The sequence below is a fragment of the Manis javanica genome, chromosome 15 (assembly GCF_040802235.1).
Source record: "Manis javanica isolate MJ-LG chromosome 15, MJ_LKY, whole genome shotgun sequence".
Classification (NCBI taxonomy): Eukaryota; Metazoa; Chordata; class Mammalia; order Pholidota; family Manidae; genus Manis; species Manis javanica.
In genome coordinates, this window is record NC_133170.1 from 84751080 (window position 1) to 84764582 (window position 13503).

The window sequence follows — 13503 nt, forward strand, 5'->3', positions numbered from 1 at the left end:
TGAAACCTAACCAAAGTGTATCCTTGAAATACTATGAGAAGTTGCTTTGGGGATTTTTTGACATGTCACAAAAGAAATTGTGGCTAATTGCAAAAGCCATGGTGATTTCCCCTTTGGGTTGGCTTGTAGCGATTGTCTGGTTTTTCTTGGGTTCATTTCGGGAGGGTGGGGGGGATTTTTTGGCATCTTGAAATTACAGAATTTAGAGTCACACCCAAGAGTGTTGCTTTGGAGTATTGGTGACAGTCCTCTTCTTATGTCAAGTCTAAGGAAAGGGAAATGTCACAGCTGAGAGGCTGTATTATATGGCCCTTTGTTTTTCAGTCAACTTACTACATGGAGGGAAACCTGGGCCACCCCGTGTTTCAGACGCAGTTCGGGAGGATCGCGGTGAACATCTGCTATGGGCGGCACCACCCCCTCAACTGGCTCATGTACAGCATCAACGGGGCCGAGATCATCTTCAACCCCTCGGCCACCATCGGAGCCCTCAGGTCACTCGGCAGGCAGGATTCGGGAGGGGTCCTGGGGGCCAGGTGTCTCAGGCCCATGGCCAGGCTGCATGGCCTGGAGAGGGGCTTGGTAAACAGCAGCGGGCAGGTGGGACCACCAGGACATCTGGCAAGCCTGAACCCTGGGATTGTGTCCTGTGCACTTAGGCAGCTTCTCCTCTTCTAAAGAACCTGGAGCATAGTAGGTACCTGGCCACCTTTGGCCTCCATCCCTGGCATAGCCACTGTACCTCTGGAAGAGGGGACTGCTGATTCCTGAGCCTCGTGTCTGCAGCGTCCGCTGTGCGGAGGGCAGACGTCTGGACAAGAGATGGAACGGATGGGGGAGTCAAGCTGAGGCTCCCTAACAGATCGGCCAAGTGGCTCTGAAGCTTGTTTTTAACTTCTTGTGACACCTAACACATGTTTAGGTGTTAGCCTTATTCCCGAATAGAAAACTGCTGTCCAGGGCAGTGGGGTGGGCCCTGGCGGCCCTGAGCCCCTGAGGAGGACCCTGGAGGTCCCTTGGTCAGTAATGGCGAGTGAGCCAGCATGACCCAGCGTGACTGCACTTCCGCCGCTCCTCTTCCCCAGCGGCTGAGTGTTTGGGTGGTTTCCAGTTTTGCATCATTAACAAGTACCAGAGCTCTAGGAATGTGTGTGCAAATATCTTTCTCCTCAACTCACTTCCTGCAAGCAGGACTTCTGGGTCAGGAGGTGCTGGCTTTCCCTCTCTGCAGTCCTAGATGCCTGCGCCCCCTCAGGGAGGGGGCTGCAGAGGAGGGGACAGCCCCTGGTCCCTCTGTGGGGGAGCAGCTCTGAGTTCCCTTCCGGCCCACACCTGTCACTCTTGTCCCTTCTCACAACTAAATTTCAATCGAATTTCTTCTAAATGTCAGAACTTGACATTTAATTTTTCTTATAAGCACTGTGTCCCCTTCTCAAGTGTGACTTCTCAAGTGTGAATTCTGATTTGCACAGCATGCAAACCCTGTGGCTCCCTCAGGTCCCCTGCCCTGTCCGTGCACCTGAGCATCTGCCTGTGTCCAGGAGGGCTGTGGTTGGGTAGCAGGGGAGCCATCTTGGCTCTCCCCCCAGAGAACCCCCACGGGGCCTCATGGTGGCTTGGTCGCTATGACTGTGATTGGCACTTGTGACTTAGGGTGATTACAGCTCATCCAGCCACAGCGTCTGGCCAGAACCTTGGGGCCACCCTGGAGCAGCCCCCTCCTGCCAGCCATGCGTAAGATGTCCAGTAAGTTCCAGCTCCCCAGAGGGTCCCTAGAGGAAACTGAAGCCAATGCCCTGAGTCGGCCTGGGCCTGAACTAGCTCCTGGGCCAGGGCAGGCAAAGCTATGGTCTCAGACTCAGATGGCTACCTCCCTGACCCTACACTCCCTAGGGTGTTTATAGCCCCAATTAAGCAAACAGAAGCACCCCTATGTAATATGCACATAACCACTTATGTCCTCAACAGCCTATTAAGCTTATTAAAAATTATTGATTTTCCTTCCTCAGCCAACAATCATTCAACTTGTGGCTTTCCAGGGTGTGGTGAGGCCGGCAGTTAAAATGATCATGAGTCTTTTGGGAAGCTGTATGCTTCGTGAGCTTCTAAAATGTTCACACCCTTTGACTGGATAATTATGCTCCTAGAACTTTACCTAAGGAAGCGTCTAAAAGAGGAAGAAAAAGCTGTACACGTGAAGATGTTTCTGGCAGCTTTATTTATAATGAGAGACAAGCCAGAAGCGAGAGCAATGACAGGCCCAGGTCTGTTTCAGCCCGTCGCTTCCACGGGTTATTGTACAGCCACTAAAAAGTCATTATGAAGATCAATGCAGCATCACAGCAGGAGCCTGTGAGCAAAGGAGGCTGTTTCCAGGCTGCGGTCAGAACTCTGTAAACATCTTTTGCCACGGATGATCATAGAGTTTGGAAAAATGACCACAGATGGTCTGTTAGGATGGTGGGATTCTGGGTGATCTCCTTAAAATGATAAATGATTGTCTGTGGAATTGATGGTGTTTTTAAGCATGATAGTGGGCAAATCACCAGCCATACACAAACATCGGCTCCCAGCTCCCAGAACAACCCATCGCCTTCTCTGGCATCTCCTGTGCCCCCTGCCACCGGCCCCCCATATACACTGTCCTGTGGGTTAGCAGGATGTCCTCACTCATTTTGGGGTCCCACAGTTCTAAGTACACAATAAAGTTGAATTGCTTTTTGATGAACTGAGTCATCCTGACAGCCCATGTGGTTGCAGATTCCTGCCATGTATGTGGGTTAATCAGGAAGTCGATATATCCCAGCCCCTCCCTGCATTTTGCCCCCCAACTGTGATTGTTTTTAGGGGCTTGTGTAGCCACCCTGGGAATGTGGCAGATGTCCCTTTCCTCCTCTGCCCCCTGCAGGGGGCTCCCCGTGACTTCTGCATGTGCTGGGCTCCCCGAACCTCTAGCTGCCTTCCCCTCGCTTGTTTTGAGCCTAACTTTTATTGCCAGCTGCGGGTTTGAGTCCTATGCAGCCCACCCCCACTGGAGAACTGCAAGAAAGATGTTTTATGGCACTCGCTCTGCTACTGTCTATTTAATTCCTGAAAATGTCATTTACGGGTGTGTTTCTATAAAAATCCTTTCTTAAAAGTTTTGTCAGCTCGGCTTAGCAGCTGGGGGAGAAAAGCAGCAAAATGAGTACCCTCAATCAAGCCTGTGATTTTTTTCCCCCAGACTCATGAATCCTCCTGAGAATTAGGCTTGTGACAAGCACCCACCCCCTCCACCTACTCCCTGGTTTAAACCAGGTGCACGTTGAAGGAAGATTCCAGGGCATTTTGCTCCCAGTCACTCAGTGTTTCTAAGTGGGCATTATGCCTGTCAATCCAGAATCTTAAAGATGTTGTTCCTCAGACAAGAGATAATTAGTGACAAAGAAGGCCATTTTAGTTGGTGGCTGCAGAAGGGCACAGTCTCCAGGTGGGGCAAGGGTTCCTGCCGGGTCCTCTCCTTTGTGGGTGCTGGACTGAGAAAGGCCCCAGCTCAGCTGTGCCTTTGGGCTGCCTCCTTCCTGGGCCACTTAGAGAACCAGGGAGCCCCTGCTTAGAGACTCAGGGGGCAGAAGAGGAAAACAGGAAGGCTCTGGAAATGGGCCCAGCGCGGGGTGGGAGGCGGACACCTACTACCGAATCTAGCCCCCATTCCATTACCTAAGATTCCTTTCAGGTGTAGTCCGCTTGGCCTGAGCGCTCCTCCTTGGGAGACCGCTTTGCAAGGCAAACAGCAAGCAGGGTAGGCATTAGGACAGGCCGTTACAACCCTCCCAGTGCCGTGCACGAGCCCCGCTGCCTCCAGCTCCCTCCGACATTCACCAGATGAGGCTCTGCCTGCCTGGAAGGAGGGTTCCTCGCCCAGACCAGGAGGAGGGAGTGAGAAGTAGCAGTTCTGGAGCTTCTGGTGCTCTAGAAGCTTCACCTGCAGGGGCAGCCTTCGTGTCCCTTTGAGGAAGTTTCAAGAAGGAGACTGAGGCTCAGGCTGAGGGTTTGACCCTGGGCTGCTCCTGCCTGCAGCAGCCGCCCGCCCTCCCAAAGGCTGCTTAGGCTTGAGCATGGGACACCATGTACAGAATCTGGCCACCTTGCAGGTTTGGGGTCAGCCACAGATATGAGACTCCCTAGCCGTCCCCACCACAGGCCAGAAAAGCTGGCAACTTGACTATTGCTCGGGGCCAAGCATCCACCAAGCCTGGTGAGAACGTCAGTGACCTGGTTCTCTCCTTCCTCTCTCCTAGTGAGTCCCTGTGGCCGATTGAGGCCCGAAACGCAGCCATCGCCAATCACTGCTTCACCTGTGCCATCAACCGTGTGGGCGAGGTGAGTCCCTGCATTCTGGCCAGGCTCCCTGGCCCGGTCAACCAGGTGTGCCGGGAGGGGACAGAGTGATAAGCTGCCTGCTGGGCTGTGGGGGGGGGGGGTGGTCTCTTAGACCAGCAAAGGCCACAGAGAAAGGAGCTACTGTCTGCCGGCCCTGCTGGGGGGACAGGCCACACCTCTCTTCCTTCTCTGTGTGGGTGCCACGAATCATAGAGTCCCAGAAGAGGGCAGGCTGGCTTGGTCTGCTACTTGTAAAGATATCACTATGTCCTTCCTCTGTTTCTGTCTATTTTTGTGTTTAGCTGAAACCTATCACCACCAAGTATCTGGTTTCATATTTTTCCCTATCGACCCCACGCACTGAGCGATTCTAACTACCAAACATGACCCATTCATTACATGATGCTCTTCCTCCTCCTCCTTATTCATCGGATGTCAGCCTCTAATCAGAGCATCCGATCGGCCAGAGATAACCCAGGTTTCCACACTAAGTCGACCTAATTTCTGGCAGCATAAGGACATTCCGTGGTTTAATTAGCCCACGTGACCCCGTCACAGCCTGATGGGCCGTTTCCATTAGGCTTTGGGGAAAACATTTGAAAACGGTGTGTGGATTCCCGCTTACGCTCTCACAGACCCCGGGCTGCCTATTCCTCTGGCAAGCAAGCCTCCCGTGCGTCCACAGCCCTGAGACCCCACCGGCGCAGCGTTGGGGTTTGCTGCCGTTAGAGGGTGAACATCCCAGAGGCGAAGTCCAGGTCTCTACCGTGCTTCTCCAGCCCCACTGGCCGCCTGCAGGGCCCAGTGCTGGGTGCTCAGCAGGGGCACTTGTAAGCACCTGCTGGCTGCCCAGCGCTGGGCCCTTCCGTCTCACGTGCACTGTTGCTCAGCTGACTCCGCTCGGCCTGACCTCGCGGTGACCTCAGTGGTGGTGCCACCTATGGGTTTGCGTCATCTTGCTTTTGCTTCGCAGGAGCACTTCCCAAACGAGTTCACCTCTGGAGATGGGAAGAAAGGTATGTTCAAGTTTCCGTGGCGGCTGCACTGAGGAGAGGATCTCACCGCCCCCTCCTCCGTCCACCTCCCACGGGCAGGGTTCACCCGCAGACCAGGCCCGCGCATCTGGCACCTCAGAGGGGTGGGCTCCGCTTGGCTTTGTCGGCCACCGTGTGGGAGCCTGACAATGGCCCAGGTCCTGACCTCGTGACCCTTCATTTCCCAGACGGGATCCAGGGGGACTGGAGCCCTCCCTCCCCTGGCATTAGTGTGCAGACAGACCAGGGTGTGGGAGAGCCTCTTGTGAGCTCCCTGAAAAGAGGGGTGCTTTATTCACCCTTCAGATCCCTCTTTTCCTTTGTCCTTGTCCACCTGGCCCCTCCCCACCCATGCTGTACCAATGCCCAGATTGCTTTGGGTTCCTAGCATCTGAAGCTTGTTTGATCTGAGGGCAGGTACCACCTCACCTCTGCTGGGGATCCCCCAGCCCCTTGTCCTACCTCTCTGGCTGGGAATGTGGGAGGGAAGGTGCCCTCCTCATCTAGCAGGTGTCTGTGCCAGCTCAGGATGTCCCCTGGGATGCTTGAGGGGCTGAGCAGGTCTGCTACCCAGAACCTAAGGATTCCAGATCACCCCACTTGAGGACCCAGACTTCCAGTCTCCAATACAGTTAGCTTCCTACAGAGAGAGGAGCAGCAAAGCAGGGAAATGAGGTCCACTGGGGACCTGCCGGGCCCTGTACTGCCCTCACCTGCCCCTTACATGCCCGCGGGGAGGCTGTTTGCCCCACTTCCCTGGTGAGGGGGCTGAGGCATGGAAGGTGGGAACGGCTGGCAAGGCGGGCGAGGGCAGAGCCTCAGCTCACTGTGTGGGGCCACCACAAGGAGCAGGTCACCCTGGAAGCCCTGCAGAGACATGTGACTCCCGTGGGCTGTGGGTGCCTGGTGTTGGGAGCAAATGCCAACACCTCTACAAGGATGACCCTTAGAAATGTTTCCACGGGCAGAGTTGGGGGCTCTGAGGGTGACTTTTGTGGCAACTTACTGAGCCTTCAGGCCTAAGGAGGGAGGCCGGTCATTTCGGGCCTCAGCATTTAGTAGATGTGGGGGAGGGTGGCACGAACCCTTTGTCCTGGCGTCCCTCGCTGTGTCTGCCCCTCCACAGAGCCCACTGTGTGCCTGTGGAGGCTCATGGTGCTTTCCTTTGCTCCTGCCAAGCTCACCGGGACTTCGGCTACTTCTATGGCTCAAGCTACGTGGCAGCGCCTGACAGCAGCCGCACTCCTGGCCTCTCCCGCAACCGGGACGGGCTCCTGGTTGCTGAACTCAACCTCAACCTCTGCCGGCAGATGAGTGACATCTGGAATTTCAGGGTGGGTCCCCGAGTCCCTGCTGCCGCCCTGCTCCTCTGCTCGGGCCCTCGGCCTGCTCTCAGGGCGGAGAACTTCGGCTGCTGGGTTCACCCTCGGGGATGGCCGCGTGAGGCTCCAAGTCGGCCGGGGGACTCGGTCTCTGCCCCTCGGGGCTGGTGCAGAGGGAGGAGCCACCGGGTCAAGTGATGCCAGGCAGCAGACCTGTATAAATTCTCCTCTTGGCTGATTTAGATTCTGGGCACTTTCAAACAAATTAATCTCAATTTCATTTGTGCAGAGAATAGAGTAGACTGGCTTCTCTAATCCTTTTTTCCTTTCCAGGCCTTTACACTTATCACAAGATAAACGTGCATGTCTGGCCGGGCCCCACAGTGTAGGCCTTGACAACAGAGGGAAATGGGTCATGTAGAGAAATGGAATCTAGACCTCGCTCTGTCACCCCCTTGCCCAGTCACCTTAAGCCCCTTCTGCTCCCAGGCCTTTGTAAAATGAGAGGCTTCACTTGAGTTCCCAAGTAGCCTTTATGACCTAACACCCTGTGACACCAGGGGTCATGGGAGAAGTCTAAGTGCCCACCTTTGGAATGGGGCAGTGACAGCCATGGCCTGAGCTCCTGGGAATGCGGCATCTCATCATGGCTGCAGGTGGAGTTTGCTGTATTAGCGCCCGGCAGTATTTCTACCAACTCAGTACCCATCTGTAAGCAAATCGTCATGCAAATGCATGTCACATTGTCATGACTGATCAGCATGTCTGGGAGGAACCAGGGCTTCAGATCTGGCCAGATACGGGCTCCAGGCCCGGCTTCCCCGTTTACCTAGGTGTGGGCCCTTGAGTGCATTCCTTGAGTCTCAGATCCTCATCAGACAAACAAGGCATTGCCCACATGAAAGTCTTCTAGCCTGTTTCCTGTTCCTGGGAAGCTTAGATTAATGTAGGATTTCATGCAAATTAGAAGTTGGAATCGAATCAATAAACAATGTTTTCTCAATAACTTTTTGAAAGTGGAAGCCTTCCCATTCTACGTTGATGGGCAAGAACTCCTGTCGAGGCTTTGGGATGGAGGGAGGCATTGCCAGGGGGCCAGCATTCCAGGTGGGCTTCCCAGCCCCACCTCTGCCTTCTCCCAGCCTCCGTCTGTGTCTGTGATGAGATGTCACATGGAGTGGACAGACCTCCAGACCTAGAACCAGGAGACGGGAGTGTAAATCCCAGCCACCTCCTCTCTTGGCTGGTGGCCTAGCACAGGTTACCCTCCTCTGGGTTGCAGGCTGCTTTTCTGGGGTTCTGTAGGACCCCAGGAGAGCCCTCCTGCCTTCAGGGTAGGCCACACTTTCTAGATGGGCAGATCACAGTCATCCAGCAGGAGGGCAGGGGATGTGAGTCATCTTGACATCTGTGATCTTTGCCATGGCACCCGAATGTGTGCCAAGAGGTCACCGGGGTTTTTTTTTTTACAGTAGTCTGAAATTGCCCTACCGGCCTCCCTGTGGCATTTCTGTCTCATTGCTGCCCTCCAGTGGCAGAGGTGGTGGCAAGAAAGTGAGGGCCATTCACAACCCAGGAACCTCTGAAGTATGTCTGTGTTTTGCTTTCAGATGACGGGCAGATATGAGATGTACGTGCAGGAGCTTGCGGAAGCCATCAAACCCAACTATCGCCCCAATATCGTGAAAGAGTAGCTGGCCTTCAGCACCTGCCGCCAGCAGGTCAGCAAGTACATCAGGCTTTACGTGTCCAGTTCTCTCTGGTGATGCTGATAACACTGCTGTCCAGATGAGCTTAAAATGCCCAGGTGGGGAGGGTAGAATGAGGAGTGACTGCTTAATGGGTAGAGGTTCCTTCTGGGGTGATGAAATGTTTTGGGACTAAATAGAGGTGATTGTTACACACAATGTTGTGAATGTACTAAATGTCACTGAATTGCATCTTTTAAACTGACTAATTTTATGTTATATGAAATTTACCTCAATTAAAAACAAACGTCCAGGCACTGATAGGGCAGGTTGATTCGAAGTTAGACAGATGGGGTGCCCCAGTCCTGATGGTCCTGGCTTCTCCATACGTGAGCATATGGGAGGGCGCGTGCATGCGAGTGGGAGAAGGCGAGGCCGATCCGGCGTCACTGAGCTGCTGGATGGTTGTGGGAGGGGGACAGTCACTCCATGTGTCAGCTCCGCTGGGCTGCAGGCTCCAGTTACTCAGACACTAATCCGGATATTGCTGTGAAGGTATTTTGCAGATGTGATTAAAGTCCATAACCACTTACCTAAGCAAGTGAGATTATCCTAGATAATGTGGGTAGGCCTGATCCAATCAGTCAAAGGCCTTAAGAGCAGACTTGAGGCTTCCCTGAAGGAGAAATTTTGCCTGACAGCTTCGGCCCGTGCCTCGGGGCTCCAGTTCGCCCTTCCCGACTGACCGCCCTGTGGATTTCAGACTTGTCTCTCCAGCCTCCACAGTCACTTAAGTCAGTTTCTTGCAATGAATCTTTTAATCTGAATCCTACTCTTTTTGCTTCTCTGGTTGGACCCTGACTGATAGATTCTGGTACTAGAAGTGGTTCTAGAGGAACAGAATCTTAATGATGAGTTTTCTGCATTGGTTTAGGTTTCTGGTATTCTTCTCTAATTTAATTGGATTTACACCTTCAGGAACTAAAAAAAAAGCACAAAGCTCAAAGCTAATGGTAGGAAAGAAAGAATAAAATTAGAACAGAGATAAATGAACTAGAGAATAGAAAAACAACAGAGAAAATCAAAACCAAAAGTTGGTTCTTCAAACAGACAATCAAAATTGATAAACTTTTAGCTAGATTGACTAAGAGGAAAAAAAGACTCAAATTCATAACATCAGAAGTGAAAGTGGGGCCATTACTACAGATTCTACAGAAATAAAAAGGATTTTAAGAGATTACTGTGAACAGTTTGTTGGAGATCATCGAGAGGACATGGCGACCTGCTGACCCGTGAGCTGGACCCGGGCATGCAGTCTCCTTCCCCCTTCCCCTGTCCTTGGAATGTACATTCTGTCCATTGTTCCCAACCAGGAGCTACATCAAGGATGCAACCTTGAGAGAGCAATGTGCTGTTGGGACCATCTGGACTGTCCGCTTGCAGTAGCAGGACTGAACCCAGTTAAGGCCTCTACCTGTAAACTCTCAAGATTCTGGTGGGCATGTGCAGAGAACTGCTCATCTGGTGGCTGCCCCAGACAAGCGTCATGTAAGTTCCCTTGCTTATTAAAACTGTCACCTACCAACCTGGAGGGGCCTTTTTCTTACGTCTCTCCTTGCCCTCTGGGTATGGGAGCCCATTTCAAATTTCACCTGGGAACTCCTGAAGTTGTGAACCAACACAATTGTACCCAACACATTGGATAACCGAGGTGAAATGGACAAATTCCTAGAAACAAAACACCTACCAAGACTCAATCACAAAGAAATAGAAAATATGAATAGACATGTAACTAGTAAGGAGATTGAACAAGTAATCAAGACCTTCCCAACAGAGAAAAGCTGGACCAGAGGGCCTCACTGGCGAGTTCTACCAAACATTTCAAGAACTAACACCAGTACTTTGGAAATCCCGCCGAAAAATTGAAGAGGAGGGAGCATTTGTGAACTCATCCTATGGGGCCGACATTACCCTGACACCAAAGCCACTACAATCGAACAAAACCACAGACCAATATCCCTTATGGATACTGATGCAAAAACCCTCAAACAAAATACTAGCAAACTGAATTCAGCACAGTGAAAGGATTATACACCATGACCCAGTGGGATTTATTCCTGGAATGCAAGAATGGTTCAATGTATAGAAATTAATGTAATGCCCAGTGGACCCTTGAGCAACACGAGTTTGAACTGAGTGGGTCCATTTACAGTTTTTCTTCAACAAATACATTTGGAAAAATTTTTGGAGATGACAATTTGAAAAAAAACATTCTCTGTAGCTTAGTTTCCTGGAAGAAGACTGTATAGTACATATAACATACAAAATATGTGTTACTCTGCTGTTCATGTTATTGGTAAGACTTCCCGTCAACAGCAGGCTATTGGGTTCAGAGCGGGACTTGGGATTTGGCAGTGATTCCTTGGCTATGACACCAAAAGCACAGTCAACAAGAGAAAAAAATAGATGGGACTTCATCAAAACTAAAACCCTTTGTGCCTCAAAGGACACTAACAGATTAAAAAGGCAACCCACTGCATGGGAGAAAATATTTGCAAAACACGTATCTTATAAGATCTTATCTTACATCTTATTAACATGTCCAGAATGTACAGAAAACCCCCAACACTCACTCACAACCACACAACATTAAATGGATGTGCTCAGAAGACCCTCCTGGCCGCATACCTCAGTCTGAGATGAGCCGTGGGCCCTGGAATGCTGGTCTCAGAGGTGCAGGCTGAGGCTGGGCTTCTGCTCTCCACGTTCTGCATAGTGGGCCCTCAGGGAAGATCCGTCGAGCAAAGGGAGGCATGCTGCCTCCGTGGGGACTGTCGGCAGAAGATCTCACAGCTGCGGACTGTGGCAGTTAGAAGAGAAATCAGCTTTTCATTCTTGATTGTAGTGAGCAAGTGTTTTATAGGAAATTTAGAAAATAAGGAAAATGTCGGAGAAGGGAAAAAATAGCATCTAGTCTTCTAAGCCAGAGATAGACCATAGCTAACATTCTGGCATGTTTCTTTTCAGTCCTTTTTATGCCTATTTAAACATAACTGAGATCATAACATCTCTATAATTTTGTGGTGTTTCCTCTGTTTCACAATATAATGTGATCATTTCCTTCACTGTAAAAAATGTTTTTAGACTCTTTGCCAGAGGCATAATCTTCAGTATGCAGATGTCCCTTATTTAATTATTCCCCCTACGCTAGACATTAAGTTATATATTTATTCATTCACTCATTGCTATTACAAATGATGCTGGTATGAATGGTTTAATGCTAAATTAGTCTTACTTCTATTGTCTTCTTAGGATAGGTTCCAAGAAATAGGATTCACTGTGTTAAAAAGCAGGAACATTTTGTCAAAAACTGGGAAGAATTTGAGATCTTACCATATTTGCAAGCTGACAGGTTAGCCTACCTCAGTTACTGGCATGGATACTGGCAGAAGACATAACACTCCTGGGTCAGAGACAAACAAAAGAGTTTATTTATTACAGCCATCGCAGCAGCGAGAGTAAGAGCATTTTCTTGCAGCATTTCCCAAGTCCTAATTCCCACAGGACCACACAAAGGCCAAGTGACTCCTGCACATGCAGTGGGTTGCATTAAGGAGAAAGAGAAAAAGAAAGAGGAGCTTAGAAAATTCAGATCTTTATAGTGCACAGTAAAGTGTGCCTGCCGCTTGCTCTAAAGGCTGACACTATCTCTATCTCCCAGATTGCAAGAATACACCTGCACTTTGCTCCAGAGGAAGACCTGTTGCTATCTTCCAAGGCTGTCAGCTCTACAAACACGCTTGAAAAGATAGTCCAGGACAAAGGATTCAAGGTTTTAGCTTAAAAGTCATGCAGAAATTTAACAGATGTGAGTGATCTGCAACAATAGCTTCCAACAACTTCCACCCCTCATTTCGGCATCATCTTGGCTTCTGGTAATTTCCCTATGAATATACCACTCTGTCAGTCGCTGATTAATTGGACCAACAGAGGCTGGACCAAATCAGTTTGATTCGTCTCACAGCATTTAATTAATTTCATCCCCAGGATTTCAAGAAGCAGAATGAGCCCAACCTGCAAATCAAGCTCAGTCCTGCCACCCAGGGTCCTTGACCCAACAGGCTGGAAAAATCCCATAAACTGGCAAGATCTGCCTTAGAATGCCAAGTGGCTCTCTCAAGCATTGACCTTTCTACTTGCCCTGGTCATTAATCCAGGTACTGCAAGTGAATCAGACACTTCCCGGTCTCTGCCTTGGCCACGGGCAGGAAGTCTAGCCAAGTCTGTCATCTGCACCGACCCCGGCCAGCAAGCTGGTGCTGACCTGCATGCCTGTGGGGCTGAGGTGGTACCATTGATCACCCTGAAGTCAGGGACAAATTTTGCATCACCTTTTCTAATCAGGTGATGAGCTACCATCACTGGGATAACTGCCCACATCATGTGAGTGTACACATACATAACCACTCAGTTATTAGTCCAGAAAGCTCCCCTGAGTAGCTAAGACTAGCCTCATTTTAGCAAAATCTGCACAGTTGTCAGTGGGCTACAAGATGAGGGCACGCATGCCCATTAGAAGGTGTTACTTACAAACATTGGGGTCCCCATGTGGGACCTGAATCAGTTGGCACAGGTTGACACCTCCAGTGTGGCCCGTGCCCGCTGGTAGGCCTTCAGGTGCTCCATGTAGGTGGAACAATCGGGTCTAATCCTTGTGTTTGGCAGGACTGCTGGAGGGCATCGGATCAATCTGTCCTGTTTGCCATGCCACTGACTGGGTGTCGTTTGGCTTCTCTGCAGAATGAGTGATCATCTGGGGGGTGGGGGCTGGGAAGACATCTGGCAGCACTGCAGGTGTTTTCCTGGGAGGTGCGGGAGCCGGGCTCGTTCCATGCATTCTCAGTAGGCTTCTGATAAGGTCAGTAAAAGTGGTGATCGAACTGTGGCCAAAGCTGTCCGGTCAGGAAGAGACAAACCCAGCAGCTCCGTTCAACACGCTCTCAAGTTCGGGAGCGCTGCAGCAGGGGGATTTTGTTCGTAAGAAAGTCTCCAGAGGCAGTTAGGAAAGACACAGATCATTAGTGATCAACGCGCCTC

At 50.9% G+C, this 13503-nt stretch overlaps 1 protein-coding gene across 3 annotated transcripts in view; it reads left to right on the forward strand.

The window, feature by feature from the left end:
• Positions 1-12146, forward strand: part of UPB1 (beta-ureidopropionase 1) — a 29766-nt gene extending 17620 nt beyond the window's left edge. The window contains exons 6-11 of one of the 3 annotated variants that reach the window (XM_036993120.2): positions 325-494; positions 4281-4362; positions 5336-5378; positions 6576-6730; positions 8329-8439; positions 12128-12146. In XM_036993120.2, coding sequence (XP_036849015.2) covers positions 325-494; positions 4281-4362; positions 5336-5378; positions 6576-6730; positions 8329-8412 — 534 coding nt within the window. In that variant the 3' untranslated portion in view covers positions 8413-8439; positions 12128-12146. Of the gene's footprint in view, positions 1-324; positions 495-4280; positions 4363-5335; positions 5379-6575; positions 6731-8328; positions 8715-9779; positions 9973-12127 lie in introns of those variants that run through there. The other 2 variants (XM_036993119.2, XM_017663235.3) reach the window with 2 other exon arrangements.
• The last annotated feature ends 1357 nt before the right edge of the window (positions 12147-13503 follow it).